The 15,885-nt window shown below is 45.3% G+C and overlaps 1 protein-coding gene across 1 annotated transcript in view; it reads left to right on the top strand.

The window, feature by feature from the left end:
* PARP4 (poly(ADP-ribose) polymerase family member 4) overlaps window positions 1-15,885 on the top strand; it is a 72,148-nt gene that overhangs the window by 51,233 nt on the left and 5,030 nt on the right. The window contains exons 24-32 of the mRNA XM_045567011.1: window positions 22-209; window positions 2,251-2,350; window positions 3,785-3,955; window positions 4,216-4,296; window positions 5,738-5,818; window positions 6,805-6,900; window positions 7,495-7,617; window positions 11,001-12,263; window positions 14,393-14,492. Of these exons, the coding sequence (XP_045422967.1) occupies window positions 22-209; window positions 2,251-2,350; window positions 3,785-3,955; window positions 4,216-4,296; window positions 5,738-5,818; window positions 6,805-6,900; window positions 7,495-7,617; window positions 11,001-12,263; window positions 14,393-14,492 (2,203 nt within the window). The remainder of the gene's footprint in view (window positions 1-21; window positions 210-2,250; window positions 2,351-3,784; window positions 3,956-4,215; window positions 4,297-5,737; window positions 5,819-6,804; window positions 6,901-7,494; window positions 7,618-11,000; window positions 12,264-14,392; window positions 14,493-15,885) is intronic.

Below are 15,885 nucleotides of genomic sequence, written 5' to 3'. Positions count from 1 at the left end.
CTCTCCCTTTCTTCCCTCCAGTCGGCCACTCCCACCATGGGCAACACAGAGTTCTGGAAAACGCTCCGATATTTGAGTCTACTGTACCCTAGTCAGGGGTCACGGGACATTCTCCTTGTGTCTGACGGGCACCTCCAGCATGAGAGCCTGACGCTGCAGCTCGTGAGGAGGAGCCTCCCCCACACCAGGCTGTTTGCCTGCGGCGTCGGGTGAGTCCCGGAGAGCTGGTCGCCCGGTCCAGCCCCTGGGAGCAAACGGCGGCCATGGGGAGCGCCGGCTGCTGGCCTGCGGCACTTGTGAACTTGGGCGTCGGTGCTGGGATGTCAGCGTAGCGCAGCGGGGCGAGGCTCTGGGTCTGGGCTCTCAGCCACTGCCCGGTCTCCCACCCAGGTGGGCCACTCACTAGCCTTGGACAAGTGGCTTAACCTCTTACCTGGACAAGGAAGATGATAATGAAAGTACCTGCCTCACAGGGTTGCTGTGAGGATTAAATGAGCTCACATATAGAAAGCGCTCTGAACAGAACTGACGCATGATAAGCTCCAAATCAGTGTCAGATGCTCATATTTTACCTAAGGATCCAAGTCTCCAGCCTGCCCCGAGCAGCCCGGGTGTTGGATGGGGCTGCGTGCCCGTGGCCAGGCAGGGACACGGAACAAAGTTCCTTGTTCCTTCCTCCTTCCTCCCTCCTTCCTCCCTCCTTCCTCCCTCCTTCCTTCCTCCCTCCCTCCTCCCTCCTTCCTTCCTTCCTCCCTCCTCCTCCCTTCCTCCATCCTCCCTCCTCTCCCCTTCCTTCCTTCCTCCCTCCTCCTCCCTTCCTCCATCCTCCCTCCTCTCCCCTTCCTTCCTTCCTCCATCCTTCCTCCTCCTCCCTCCTTCCTTCTTCCCTCCTCCTTCCTCCTTGGGGCCTGTCCTAGGACAGGGATGGGGTTTTCCCCAGTGCCTGGGAGGAACTCAAGGGGGTGTGATGGTGACAGGGGCTGGGATCCTTTCTGCTCTTCTGTTAAGTCTTTGGGCTCTAAGCGTTTCTGCCTCTTCCCCACACGGGTTTGCCTTTACGAACTCTAGTAAGCTGAGCTCTCCAGGAGTGGCTGGTTCATCCCACCTTCTCCCTGGTGTAGGGACTTGCCCTCTGAGGGCCACGCAGCAGCACAGGAAAGATTCCAACCAGCCGATCTGTGAAATACAAATGGACCCATCTTAACGATTTTCTAGTCGATGTTATGATCATAACCAGTTAGTGTTAATGACTATAGACAAATCCAGTCTTTATCAATAGGCTAAAATAAATTTCAGAAATAACTTTCATGAGCTGTTTCTCTCAAAAATAATTGATCATTTCTTTGGTATCAGGAGGAACCCCTCTAAGAAAGGAGTCCTTAAAAGTTGTAGAGTTATTGTTGAGAGAAACATAATAGGGCACTTATTTAAATATCAAAGATGTTCTTTGCTAGAGTGAGAGTTACTTCTTGCTACCTTTTGCTCTGTAGATATGCATCAAATTTTAAGAGGGACACTATTAACTCTTTTGCCAGTCCTTAGCCTTTGGGATCAGATTCAGGTAACTGGTATTTATCGAAAGTAGGTTGATATCTTTATCAGCATTCTGATACCTTTGGGTTTGTTTTTTTTCTTAACCATCTGGTCCCTTCCTTGATAAATTGGAAGTCAAGAATTTCTACTTTTAGGCTGGGTGCGGTGGCTCTCGCCTGTAATCCTAGCCCTCTGGGAGGCCGAGGCTAGTGGATTGTTTGAGCTCAGGAGTTTGAGACCCCCGTCTCTACTGTCTCTACTAAAAATAGAAAGAAATTATATGGACAGCTAAAAATATATATAGAAAAATTAGCCGGGCATGGTGGCACATGCCTGTAGTCCCAGATACTCAGGAGGCTGAGGCAGGAGGATCGCTTGAGCCCAGGAGTTTGAGGTTGCTGTGAGCTAGGCTGACACCACGGCACTCTAGCCCAGGCAAAAGAGCGAGACTCTGTCTCAAAAATAAAAAATAAAAAGAATTTCTACTTTTTCCTGTTGTGAAAGATAAATTCTCTGACATATGGGAGCTTAAATTAGACAAACCTTCAGACGTTTCCTACTGTTATCATTTTATGTGTTTCACCTCAGCCATAGAAGAGTACATTTTTCTTAATGTGTCTCCCCTATTTAGTTTTGTGCTTTCTCAGCATTGTTAACATGTACTTCAAACATGTTTCTAAAATGTCTTGAACACTAACACGTGTGAAATGTGGTCAGTTCTACAGCAAATCGTCATGTCTTAAGGACTCTGTCCCAGTGTGGTGCCGGAGTATTTGAATATTTTAACACAAAATCCAAACATAATTGGAAAAAACAGGTAGGTCTTTATTAATACAACACCTTATTTCTAATTTTATGTGTACATGTGGAAATAGTATCTTCTTACAAGTCTAAGTGATGGTAACTTCTGTGTTTTCTTGAATGGGCAGGGGAGCTATAAAGAGGCAAAAGCCACCAAAGGTGTGAGCCCCTGTTCCCCCCCCCACCCCGTGCCACCCATGTGGCACCTGGCGGGAACACAGTCAATACTTAATTGGGTCATTCTCCGAGCTAATCGTTTGATTTCTGCCTTATAAAGTGTCATGAATTTTTAAAAATAAAGTGCTATATATGTGTTGCTGGGATTAATTTTTTATTGGGATAAAATATACATAAAATTTACCATTGTAACCATTTTAAGTGTGTATTTCAGTGCAGTAGCCTTAGGTACATTCACAATGTTGTACAACCATCATCTCTCTCTATTTCCAAATGTTTTCATCATCCCAGATAGAAACTCTGTCCCCGTTAAACAGTAGCTCTCCATTCCCCACCCCCAGCCCCTGCTAACCGCTGTTCTACTTTCTGTCTGACTCTGACTGTGCTCGGTACCTCCTGTAAACAGAATCGTGCAGTATTTGTCTCTCTCTGACTGCCCTATTTCACTTAGCGTAATGTCTTCAGAGTTCATCAGTGTCATAGCACGTGTCAGACTGTCCTTCCTTTTTAAGGCTGGGTAGGCTCTAGTCTGTCCTGTCTACGTTCGGCATTCTGTTTTCTTCATTCATCTGTTGATCTCTGATGGACGCCTGGGCTGTTGTGGTAGTGCTGCTGTGAACGTGGTGTGCACATATCTGTTTGAGAGCCCACTTGCAGTTATTCTGAGCACACACCTGGAGGCAGGATGCCGGATCACGTAGCATTCTGTGTTTAGTTGTTCGAGGAGCCGCCGTACCGTCTTTCGCAGCAGCTGGGCCGTCTTACCTTCCCGCCAGCACAGGGGTTCCAGTCTCTCCACGTCCTCACCAACATCCACTATTTCGTGTGTGTGTGTTTTTAAATGATAGTCATCCTAATGGGTGTGAAGTTGTATGTCATTGTGGTTTTGATTTGCATGTCCCTAATGACAAGTAATGTGGAGCATCTTTTCATGCGCTTGTTGGCCAATTATGTAGCTTCTTTGGAGAAATGTTTATTCAAGTCCTTTGTAGGGTTAATTTTTATAACTGGAATCTACCCATACCAAAGTTGTATGTTAGTAATTAGCTAATGGAATGATTTTTAGGATGCTTTGTAAATTTAAATGATGTGATAGTGCTATCATTAAAAATTCTATTTAAAATCTTTTTGGAAAAGTACTGTGTAGCAAGAAGGAGAGAAGAAACCAAAGAGCTACAATATCCCCGAAGGATAGAATGAAAACTTTGTTTTGTGTTAAGTAATTTATCTGGATATAACATTGAAAGAGGAACAACTCCCTTTTTGTGAATAGATAGAAGACCAGATGGCCAGGTTACGTTCTCCCAGTTGTCACTCTGTCTCCGTCAAGTGGCAGCAACTCAGCACAGACGCGCCGGAGCCCCTGCAGGCCCCAGCCCAGGTGCCATCCCTGTTCCACAACGATCGACTCCTTGTCTATGGGTTTATCCCTCATTGTACACAGGTAGGCAGGCGCACGGTGCGTTATACTACTGGAAGACTGATATAGTTTGCTCGTGACTTTTTTTCCCTTTTTTCTTCCTTCTCCTTCTTACTGGCAGATTTTCTCCTGGGAGCATAGCTGGTGGTTAGCCAAGGCTCTGGGGAGGCTTCTAATTTCCATGGAAATGGGAGAGGAAATCACTGAAACAATTGTTGTTAAACTAACCAAGGCATTGTGGAGTGGAAAAGCTAATGAGGAATTAATGTTTTTCCCTGTTTCAGGCAACCCTATGTGCACTAATTCAAGAGAAAGAATTTTGTACGATGGTGTCAACTACTGAGCTTCAGAAGACAACTGGAACTGTAAGATTCAAAACTTAAAACAATGGGCCTGTTATTTGAAAATTATGATCTTAAATTCCCGTATATAATGCTCCATGTGCTTCCTTTGTTGCCGTTTTCTGTGTGGACATTTCAGTACACAGTATGAGATGGGTACCTATACAAATGAGGAACAGAAAAGAACAGAGAGCTGCCTGTGGTAACGGCGTCTCTGTCACAGCGTTAAAGTGTCAGATTTTAGTCTTTTCCTGTGGGTTCATCTTTGCTAGATTGGGCTAGGGCAGGAAGGAGGGTCTGGAGAAAGCCTGTTTGCACCTGCTGTTTACTTCGCTGGTGTGGGTTTCCTGTGGGCATGGAACCCTGCCCTAGAAAAGGACGGCTCCTCGGAGCCATTCCTGTGTCCGCAGCCCCTCAGAATAGTCACCTTGAAATATGCCGAGGAGATAGGTTTTGAGGTGGCATATGTTGGTTTCCCACTTACCACAATGTCACAAATTAACACCAAAAAGTTTGCTGTATTTGCATTATACTGAATCCACTATAGTTTAACCTTGGAAAGTCTTAACCTATGTATGCTATTTATGTAGTTTGTTATTCAGAGGAGTATTTGTATAACCAGATAAATCATTCCCCAGACATTGCTAGGTTTTTTAAAAATAAAATATAGATTACTTTTTGGGAACTGAGTCAATATTATTGACTTATTACTTGCCAGCGACTTATGTGTAGAACTTAAAGGAAGCTGTATTGCTTTAAAAATAGGTTCTAAGGGGGAAATAAACTAAAAGGATTTTACCTGGGAAGAGGTCTTTTTCCATAAAATCACAGTCTTTATAGGTGTATTTCCTCTGTGAACGGTGGCCTTACCAATGACACAGTTACAAGAGTTGGAATTACTGAAAGTGGACATTGCCACTGCAGATCAGCTCCGTTTCTTAGTCATTTCAGAGACCACACCTCGAGGTATCCAAGGCCCCATCATGCAGAGCGCAGGCCTCATTCGCTGGTGGGCGTCGGCACTAAGCCAGCTCTTCCTACGGCAGGGAAGCAGTTTGGAATTTGTGAAATAAATTGAATCGACAAAGTGGCCTTTTACAGAAAAGGCAAAACTCTAGGGACAAGAAAGGGCTAGGGGTAACTGCAGAGAGACCCGGGGGGGCTTTCGGGCTGAGGGGAATGTTCTGTGTCTCCACATCAGTTGTGGTCACACGGCTGTATACGTTCATTGACACTTGTCAAAACATACACTTAGAAGGGGTGATTTTTTTTTTTTATTAAAACACTCAGTTGGAAGAAAATACTAATAAAATTTTTTATTATAATTTTTTAAACAGTTGGTACCAATAAGGGGGTGAATTTTACTGCATGTTAAGTCATACCTCAGTTTTTTAAATGATGTTCTCTGCAAGTCTTTAATTAAAATCCATTTGAAGCTTTCTTTTTCCTTGCTGCTGAAACACAGATGATTCACAAGCTGACAGCACGCGCTCTAATCCGAGATTATGAAGATGGCATTCTTCACGAAAATGAAACCGGCCACGAGGTTCGTTCTTTCCACAGTAATAATTATGCATTATTCTTGAGCATTTTTAAATTGATTTATCTAGGAAATGTAAAGGGAGGCTGGCTGGATGGATGTCAGGGCATTCATCACTGGTGTCTGTGGCGTCTGTGCCTGGGACGTGGGGTGCACAATAAATGTTTGTTGAATGAATTAACGAAAGAAGGGATCTCAGCCGTTTCCCAAGAATTCTGTGATATTTTGCCCACCAGAAAGAGGCCCATCGTCTCAGATGTCACACGCTGTAGCCTTGGTATTCCCATCTTACTGATGTGAAGCCCAGGTGCAGGGTGTGCGTGACACCCTGGGGACACACGGCGGAGCCACAGCCCACCTGACCCCCTCTTAGGGAAGGTCCTGGCAGAGGGTCCCACTCAGCCCACCCACCAGGACCGTCCAGCTGGTCTCTCAGGGACTGTGGTCTTAATGAGGCTACGAGTGTTGGTCTTCAGTGCCATCCCCAGAAGAAGGTGCCGGCGTGCCACACAGGACCCAGATACCCTTGCAGACAGTCACATTGGGTGACAGATAGCCTGGTGCTTTCGTTGTTCTCCTCGAGGGCCCTTGGATTAGCAGCCTTTGTGCTCTGTTATGCCGAGGCCCATTTATACTGAGCAAGTCACTCGTCTCTCCAGTCCCTCAGCTCTAACACGGGAGCCACAGACTGTAAAAGCACGAGGAAGCTCACTGCGTACGAGAGCGCTTTGGGAACCACAGAGAGCTGTATACTTTTTCCTAATGACTTAGCTGAGTCAGTTGATCCCATTTTGCAGGGAACATTTAGTCACCTACTTAAGATATTTAGATAAGACCCCTTGACTCAATATTTATTTTGAAATACTAATTATAAAATGACTTACTATCGTAGAAAAATAGCTTTGCAGATGATTGAATGCTCCCTTAATTAGTCATATATAGCTAAATAGAAATAAATAGAACAAGACATGATTTCATTTGCTTTATCCTAGATGAAGAAACAAATCTTGAAATCTGTGATTATTAAACTCAGTAAAGAAAACTCTCTCATAACACAATTCACAAGCTTTGTGGCAGTTGAGAAAAGGGTATGTATTGTTTTAATTCGTGGTTAAATTATTTTATTTATATTTCCACCTTAAGAAAGTCACTCTTGCTCTGAGGGTTAATGACAAGGCCGGTTAATGACAAGGCCCCAGGGGCCAGGGCCTCCCATTCACAGAGGACCCAGGCTTTGGGACTTAAGGTGATCTTTCTAAATGAATTGCATGTTATCATTTTTAATGTTATAATTATTCATAGCTACGTATGCATTTTAAGATACACTACAATTTTGTTACATCTTTGGCATTTCTCATCTTTTATTAATCCAAGACCCTCAAAAAGAAAACAGAAAAGGCCTGGGTTTCCCTGACTCTCGGAGGGGCCCCTTCCCCTTCGTAGGTTTGGGGAGAAAATCCACGCAAAGCACTTAGCACGGCGCCCAGCACAGGGAGCACTCCTTAAAAAGGAAGCCGCTCACCCAGCCGCGGCCTCCTCCCCTTTCCCCCGTCTGCGGCCTGGACAGGATCCAGACGTACAGGCAGACGGCCCAAACCAACACCCACAGGCTTTAGAATGTGTAATGGTCACTGAATTGGATGATGTCTGCTTTAATTTAATCTGATTGTGATTCAATATAGGATGAGAATGAGTCTCCTCTTCCTAATGTGCCAAGTGTTTCTGAACTTATTGCCAAAGAAGACGTAGACCTTCTGCCGTACATGACTTGGCAGGAGGATCACCCAGATGCCGGCGGGATGCAGGTAAGTGCTGGTCACCAAATACACCGATATTGTGCTTTCACCTTTTCATGATGATGAGGGGAACCTTTTGCTAAAAGGGTTTTTAAAAAAAAATTTACCACAAACAGCTGTTCTGCCCACCTTCCTCTGCTACACGTAGCAGGAAACAATTCTTCACCTGCCAGTTTGGCCCAGAAACAAAGAACTGAACAGGGCAGGTGGAAGGGGATCTGCTATCCCCATTTATAAAAACCCTCACTAAACCCCCTTCTGTGCTGACTCTCTTTTCGGACTCAGCCCACCCGCATCCGGGTGAATAAACCAGCCATGTTACTCCCACCTGGCCTGTGTGTGAAATGTGTCCTTTGGGTCATTCACCCTTTCATTTAATAAAGTTGGCTTTGGGATGGTCAGCATGGTTTCAAATCCCACAGGACAACAGGGGAGACGGGAGTCCTGGGCCTGGCCCAGTTCCCTGTCCCTGCCAGGGCGTGTTACGACAGGTCCCTTACGTTGTCTTTCCAGAGACGGCACGTGCAGGAGTCAGCTCACTGCATCTCTCCAACCGCAGCAGGTGTTAATACGACACACCGTGTGGTACCTTGTTCTTTATCTGTACCTTGGAAATGTATAGTACAGCACAGCTGCTTTATCTTTATGGCAGAATGGCATTACATTATATGCATGTGCTGGAACTTACTCAGCCAAGTCTTTTATCAATGGACAATCTGGTTTGTTTCCTGTCTATAACAAACAGTGCTATTGTGAATAACCTGCACGTTATTCCTCTATGTGTTGCAGTATGTCTGTGGGGTATATTAGTAGTAGCCTGAAGCTGTAAACAACCATCAGTAGGTGAGTGAATAAGCAAATTGTGATACAGCCAAATGATGCAGTGCTGTTCAGCAGTGAAAAAGTTAGCTATTGATACATGCATGCGGCATGGACGCATGTCAGGACAATTATGCTGAGTAAAAGATATGAAACAAAGAATAGATACTATATGACTCCATGGATATGAAATGTATACAAAACAGTCTATAGCTGGGGTCCCGTACAGGTACTATGGCCCGTTAGGGACCAGGCCACAGAGCTTGCCCTCGTTCTTCCCTGCCCGCCCCCATCTGTGGAAAAAATGTCTTCCATAAAACCAGTCCCTGGTGCCAAAACGGTTGGGGACCACTGAGCTATATAGTTACTGAAAGCAATTCACAGTGTCTGGGAACAATGTGGGGAGGCTTGAGGTGTGTTACAAAAGAACACAAGGAATATTTTAGGAGCAAAGGACATATTAACTCTCCCAATTGTGATAATGGTTTTATGGATGTATGCTTACATCAGAACTCATCAAACTGTATACTTTAAATATGTAGTTTATTGTATATCAATTATACCTAAATAAATCTGTTTTGAAAATTTTAATTAGCTCTAACCAAATTGCCCTCTATATAGGGTGTATCAGTTCCACCCCCGTCAGCAGCACGGGAGAGAGGCTGTTACTTGTCCCTCTTTAACCCAGTGTATTATTCAAATTTTTGATCTTTGCAAATCTGATAAATGAAAAATATAACGGTGACATTTTAATTTTCCCTTATGATTGAAGAGGAGCATGTTTTATATTCTTAAGAGCCGTATGTATCTCTTTTTCTTTGTATTACCTATTCATGTCTTTTACCTTTTTCTAATTGAGGTGTTATAGTCCTTTTCTTATTTATTTTCGGAAGACTTTAGATGTTAGGGAAATTAGCCCTGTGTGATAGGAGTTGTGAGAATTTGTTTCCCAGTTTGCTGTTTGTATTTTGATGTTGCTTATTATCCTTTTGTCATGCAGATTTTTTAATGCAGTCAAACTTTTAATCTTTGGGTTTCCTCTTTTTATTTTGTGTTGTGTTGTTTTCCATCATGCCTAGAAGTACCTTTCCTGTTTGGAGATTATATTTTTAAATTTTCCCCCCTTATTTCTTTAGTTTTATGTTTTCATGTTTGCATTAGTTTTTCATCCAACTGGAATTTATCCTGGTATGAGATAAGAAGTATGGGACAAGCTATTCTTTTCCAGGTGCCTACCCAATTTTCTCAGCATCATTTATTGAATACTTCTTTTCCTCCCATTGACTCAACATTCAACGTTTGTTCTCTACTAAATTCTTACATTTTAGGAGCTATTGCTGGACTATCTGTCCATTGATCCATCTGTTATTATAGTTTTATTTAAAAAATCTGATAACTCCAGTCTATCACTATTGGTCTTTTTCAGTCTGCTTGTCTAACTAAAAAAAATTTAACCAGATAAGCATTATTATTATTTTTTTTTTTTTGAGACAGAGTCTCCTTTTGTTGCCTGGGCTAGAGTGAGTGCCGTGGGGTCAGCCCAGCTCACAGCAACCTCAAACTCCTGGGCTTAAGCGATCCTCCTGCCTCAGCCTCCCGAGTAGCTGGGACTACAGGCATGTGCCACCATGCCCGGCTAATTTTTTCTATATATGTTTTTTTTAATTGGCCAGATAATTTCTTTCTATTTTTAGTAGAGATGGCGTCTGGCTCTTGCTCAGGCTGGTCTCGAATTCCTGACCTCGAGCGATCCACCTGCCTCGGCCTCCCAGAGAGCTAGGATACAGGCATGAGCCACCGCGCCCGGCCTAAGCATTATTTTTAAATATTATTTTGAAATGTGTTTTGTCATATGTTCTATAATATTAATTATTCAAGGGTATAGTTGAAATTTGACTACTGCTTTTTTTAAAGGACTGTTCCTATTTTAAAATAGCTCATGTACACAGGTAATGATTCCAAAATATCTTGAGGATTTATCCATATAAAACTAGATTTGGTTTACATGCAGCTTTTTAAGGAACATTCTTTACATTTAGATTTAAGTAATAGTAGTAACATAGCATTCCTCATTCCCTTTTATTTTACATATTGTTCATTTTCTGGTGAAAAGATACATTCATTTAGTTACTTTACAACTTTTGAAATTTTCCATTTTCTCATTTTTTTAGTATTGCTGGAAAGCAATATAAGAGACTAGAATAATCTAAATTACTAGCTTAGTGTAGGGCTGATTTACATACTATGATACTGCTCATTGCAAAATCCTGCGCAGCTCACTTCTGTGGTCCTCAGTTTCCTCATGTGTTTAACGTTCCACGATTGCGGGAACAGAGAAAGCTTTCGCCGCGCGGGCCGCCGCCGTCCTCCCCGGCCCGTCCGGGCTCCGGGGCAGGGCCTGGTGCTCTCGAGGCCGGGGCGTCTCCGGGGCCCCGGTCCAGGCCGCCCGCGGCGACGGCGCTGACGCGGGACGCGCGGTTGGGGCCTGCCGGGAAGGCAGCTGCTAGGGACTGTGTTCACTCTTCCTTTCCCTCCGTTTTCCCCTCACAGTAACAATTTCCTCTTCTGCGCAGCCTCTTTCAGCATCCTCGGAAAGGAACGAAGAAGTATGTTTCACCGAATATACACGCACGGCTGCACGGAAACGTAGACCGCGCACCGGGAAAGCGTCCCCGGACGCCGAAGGGCCGAGCCCACGTTCGCAACTAGCGGCACGAGCCTCCACACCCCGTTTTGAGTGGAAGGGTGTGGCGAAGCCCTCGGCTCTACGGCGTTGTTCAAGTAAACCAACAGGAGTTCCGCCGCAGCCCTGCAGCGCCCTTTACCAAGAAGCGCCTCTTTGCGGCTTCGCTCCGGCCGCCGCAGCCGCGCGTCCGCCTCGCCGGGCACTCCCCCCTCGCCCCGCCCCCGGCCTCCCTCCTCCTCCTCCTCCCCACGCTCCTCCTGCCCCCGCCCTCCGCTCCTCCCGCGCCCCCCCTCCCCTCCTCCCGCCACCGCCCCTCCCTCCTCTTGCCCCCCTCCCCGGCTCCGCCCTCCTCCCGCCACCGCCCCTCCCTCCTCTTGCCCCCCTCCCCGGCTCCGCCCTCCTCCCGCCACCGCCCCGCCCTCCTGCCCCCGCCCCCCCTCCGCCTGCCCCCGCTCCTCCCCCCCTCCCCGGCCCCGCCTTCGGCTCTCAGTGCGGTCTGTTTGGTTCTTTTCCCCGTCCCGGGCTTCTTGGCCCACCCCAGTATGGCCGAGGCTTTGAGAGCGGCGGCTTTGCCGCCGCTGACTCTTTCCGTCTCGGGTCAGCTGCTCTCCCCCCACCGCCTCCCGGGCCCCCCGCTGGCGGCGCTTTTCCGGGTCACTCGTGCCGTGAGCTTCGTGACGGGGAGGGCAGCCCTTCTGCTGGCACGTCCCCCGCGCTGTGCCGGCCCCGGCCGCCGGCTCTTTCTCTCCCTCGTCCCAGAGCTGCGCCTCCCACCGAGGCTTTTACTTTTCTCCTATCCTCTGCCCCCTTTGCTTTTCGTTCTGAAAGTTACTCGGTCCCTTTGAGCACCAGTCACAAGCCGCCAGTAGATTTGCCTGAGCTTACGTCCAGTGGCCCAGGGCGTCTGTCACCTCCGCCTGCTAGAACTGCCTCGTCACTTTCTCTCGAAGGTCACTGGGCTGACTCAAGTCCTGAAAGCCTTTGTGAAACGGAATGTGGTGACTTAGCGCCATTCCTAAGGCAGTCATATCTTAAGGTAACAAGTGACTTCCCTGCGAGCCTTCAGGCAGGACAGACGGACGAAATAGTCTGCAAACAAAGCCGGGGCAGTGTCGTGCCTTGGACTGAACTCTTCAGTCTACAAACTGAGGTATTTGTTTCATTTTTGCTTAATCTATGGGTAGTTAGCTTCATAGTTTAGGACAATGTAACCCAAAGTAGCTGGTCACAGAACTGTTTGTTTACCGTTCTGTAGTGAGGTAAGGGGCCCTACCATCCCGTAAATCACGCTGCTTCCTGCCTCACGAGACTCTTGCTGCAAAACAAAACAATGGAGTCAGCCGAAGGAACAGCGTGCTTTTTAGCCATTCGCTGTTGAGCCAGACCCTCATGCTAGTGAGTGCTAATGTTCGTCAGTAGAAAATTAGCATCCCTGAACAGGTCATGGGGTAAGACCTTAATTTCTGAGGTTCCAGAACTGATGAATTGCAATTTATATAAATTTCCCATGTTAACATAAAGCACAAGTGCTGTAAGTATACTCTAAATATTTTCATATAAGCTTGTGGGACTATAGATAGTATTCAACATGTAATACGTGTTAGAGCTTATCATTCTATTTGTTAAACTAATAAACACCCTTTAATTTAGCTCCTGCACTGGTACTAAGACCTCATATTTGAAATTATTTGTTTTGATGTAAAGTAGTTTAGTGAAGTGGAAAGGACTTAATGTAGTATAAGGCCAAGTGTGGGCCCTGCATGGTGGCTCATGCCTGTAATCTCAGCACTCTGGGAGGCCAAGGTGGGAGGATCACTTGAGGCCAGGAGTCTGAGACCAGCCTGGGCAACATAGCAAGACCCTATCTTGGCAAAAACTAAAAACAATTAGTCAGGCATGGTAGCACACACCTGTAGTCCCAGCTACTCAGAAGGCTGAGGCTGGAGGATCATTTGAGCCCAGGAGTTTGAGGTTGCTGTGAGCTATGATCACACCACTGCACTCCAGCCTGGGTGATAGAGTGAGACCCTGTCTCCAAAACAAGAAAAGACCAGTGTGAGTCCCAGCCCTACCACTTGGTGATATGGGGCAAGTCAGATAACCTGAGTCTCAGTTTCCCCATCCACATAATGGGGATAATGATGGTGTCTACTTGTGGAGTGGTTTTGAGGTTTCAATAGGATAGCAGCTGTCTGGCTTCCCTAGGCGAGGCAGTGCACGTGAAAGCCTCTAGGGGGCGAACTGCAGACGGTCCTGGCTCTACTGCTTGTCAGCTGTGTGACTTTGGACATGTTGCTTAACCTTTGTGTGCCTCAGTGTCCTCATTTACAATGTGGGTATAATAATAGTACCTCCACAAGAAGCAGCTAAAAAGATAAAAGAACAGCACCTGGTCCCAGTTTTATATGGGTTGGCACATATTAATTAACACTGCTGTCATTTTTCAAATTATTGCCCTGGATCCTTTAACCTGTGCCCCTGCCTAGGATTGCACCCTCCTTTTTGCTCCCTGTGTTAGTTCCCCGGGGCCTGGGGTCTGTCTCCTGCAAGGTCAGGAGCCCCACGTGCAGGCTGACCACACTCTCCTATGTGCTGGAGCGGGCAGAGGGTGTGGGGCACAGGAAAGGTAGTTTAAAAATCATCATCTTCATGTATCAGACTATGTGAGAGTACATTTTTATGTTGCATGAAAGGAATCATGCTAGAGATCTATTGCACAACACAGGGCCTATGGCTAACAGTATTGCTAAGAGGTAGATCTTGTGTTTAGTGCTTTTTCCACAAGAAGAAACAAAGCAAAACAAAGGAAAATTTTGGAAGTGATGGATAAGTTAAGCCATTAAGTGATAATGGCTTAATAGTGTCATGGGTGTGAACTTATCTTCAATCTCATTAAGTTGTATACATTAAATATATATGGCTTTTTGTATGTCAATCATACAAAAAGTTTTTTTAGAAAAAGGAATCATGCCAGTTAAAAGTTTGAGAAACATTGGTGCAATGCAACTGCTAGAAGAAAAAAATATATAGTACCATTTTAAAAAGTCTCTACAGATGAAACTCTTTCCAGAGTTTTTATAAATGCCACCAGATACTTAGTGACCATAGTATTTATGGGATTCCAAGCAATACTATGTCACTAGTCTATGAAGAATTTTGATTTTACAGTAATAAACATCTTTTAAATATCTTAATTAACTGAATTGGAAAATGGAAACATTCATAACATCTTTTGTGATGAAATTTCAATAACATAAATTTGTTTTCGCAATTTCATAGGATGGCTTCTGGAAACTTACAGCAGAGCTAGGATTTATATTAAACCTTAATATAGATGCTTTACTCAGGTTTCTTGAAGAAAAAGGCATTCAATCTCTAGGTAAGTCACTATCTTTCCATTTATTAAGTCACTATTTTCATTCATTTCTCATTTATTCATAGCCATACTCCTAATTGTCATAAATTATTATGTAAACTAGTATATTAACATAATAAATATGAAAGTTACATATGAATGGAATTATATTTGTTAACCATCAAAGGAAATAGGAGACTGGTTTCTGTCATATCTACCACTTGTTAGAGTATTGTCTGTGCAAATGTGTTAGCATAAGTAGCACCAATTGCTGTAAAAAACAAAACACAATCTCAGTAGCTTAGCACAATCAAAGATTACTTTCTTACCTGCATCACAGTCAAATATCGGTCATTTGGAGACCTTGGCTCCTTCCATATTATGGCTTCATCACCTTCAACATGTGGCGTCATCCCCAGCAGACAAGAGGAAGAGCACTAGTCACAGAGCCCCGCCCAGGTACAGAGGGGCCGGGAAATGGACTTTTTAGCCTTGTGTCCAGGACAAGAAGACAGCTTTGGTGAGCATCTAGCCAGCCTCTGCCAGAGCCAGTTGTTCAACCTCTGGATCTGTTTCTTATTTTGACAATGAAGGGGACAGATGAGGAGGTCCTGGGCATCCTTGAACCAGCAAGTGGTTTGAAGGCCAAACGCTGGCCCTGGGATAGGAGATTTTTTAAAAACTAAAATAGACATTATTAAACAACTAGCCAGCAGTCAAGGATAAATACAACAGCAGTGTCTCACTGCTCTGACACCCCCTGAAATGTCAGGGTGTTCCTGTGCCAGGCTGAGGGGCGGGCAGATGCACAGCCCGCTTGTCCTGCGCTAGGCTAGAAAGGGACAATGACAGTTTGCACGAGGAGCAGTGCTTACTCCTGGAGAAACAGAAGAGCTTGTATCTGACTAAGTCTCCTGCCAATAACAGTTATTAACTCTGGACAAAATATTTGAAAACCACTCTTTGAAAGCCTGGAACACAATCCAAAACAGGCAGAAACTAGAGAGGGCACAATCTTTTTTTTTTTTTTTTGAGACAGAGTCTCACTCTGTTTGTTGCCCAGGCTAGAGTGCCATGGCGTCAGCCTAGCTCACAGCAACCTCAAACTCCTGGGCTCAAGTGATCCTCCTGCCTCAGCCTCCTGAGTAGCTGGGACTACAGGCATGCGCTACCATGCCCGGCTAATTTTTTCTATGTATATTTTTAGTTGTCCAGCTAATTTCTATTTTTTAGTAGAGTCAGGGTCTTGCTCTTGCTCAGGCTGGTCTCAAACTCCTGACCTTGAGCAATCCACCCCACCTCGGCCTCCCAGAGTGCTAGGATTACAGGCGTGAGCCACCTCACCTGGCCTGTATATTCTTAATTATAAGACAAGGTTTGGAGTTTTTTTCCAAAGCCACTTTTCCCCAAAACCATC

Source organism: Lemur catta, chromosome 13 (assembly GCF_020740605.2).
Source record: "Lemur catta isolate mLemCat1 chromosome 13, mLemCat1.pri, whole genome shotgun sequence".
In the NCBI taxonomy this organism is placed as follows: domain Eukaryota; kingdom Metazoa; phylum Chordata; class Mammalia; order Primates; family Lemuridae; genus Lemur; species Lemur catta.
The sequence above is the reverse complement of the archived record's forward strand: the minus strand, read 5'-3'. Positions and strand labels throughout refer to the sequence as shown.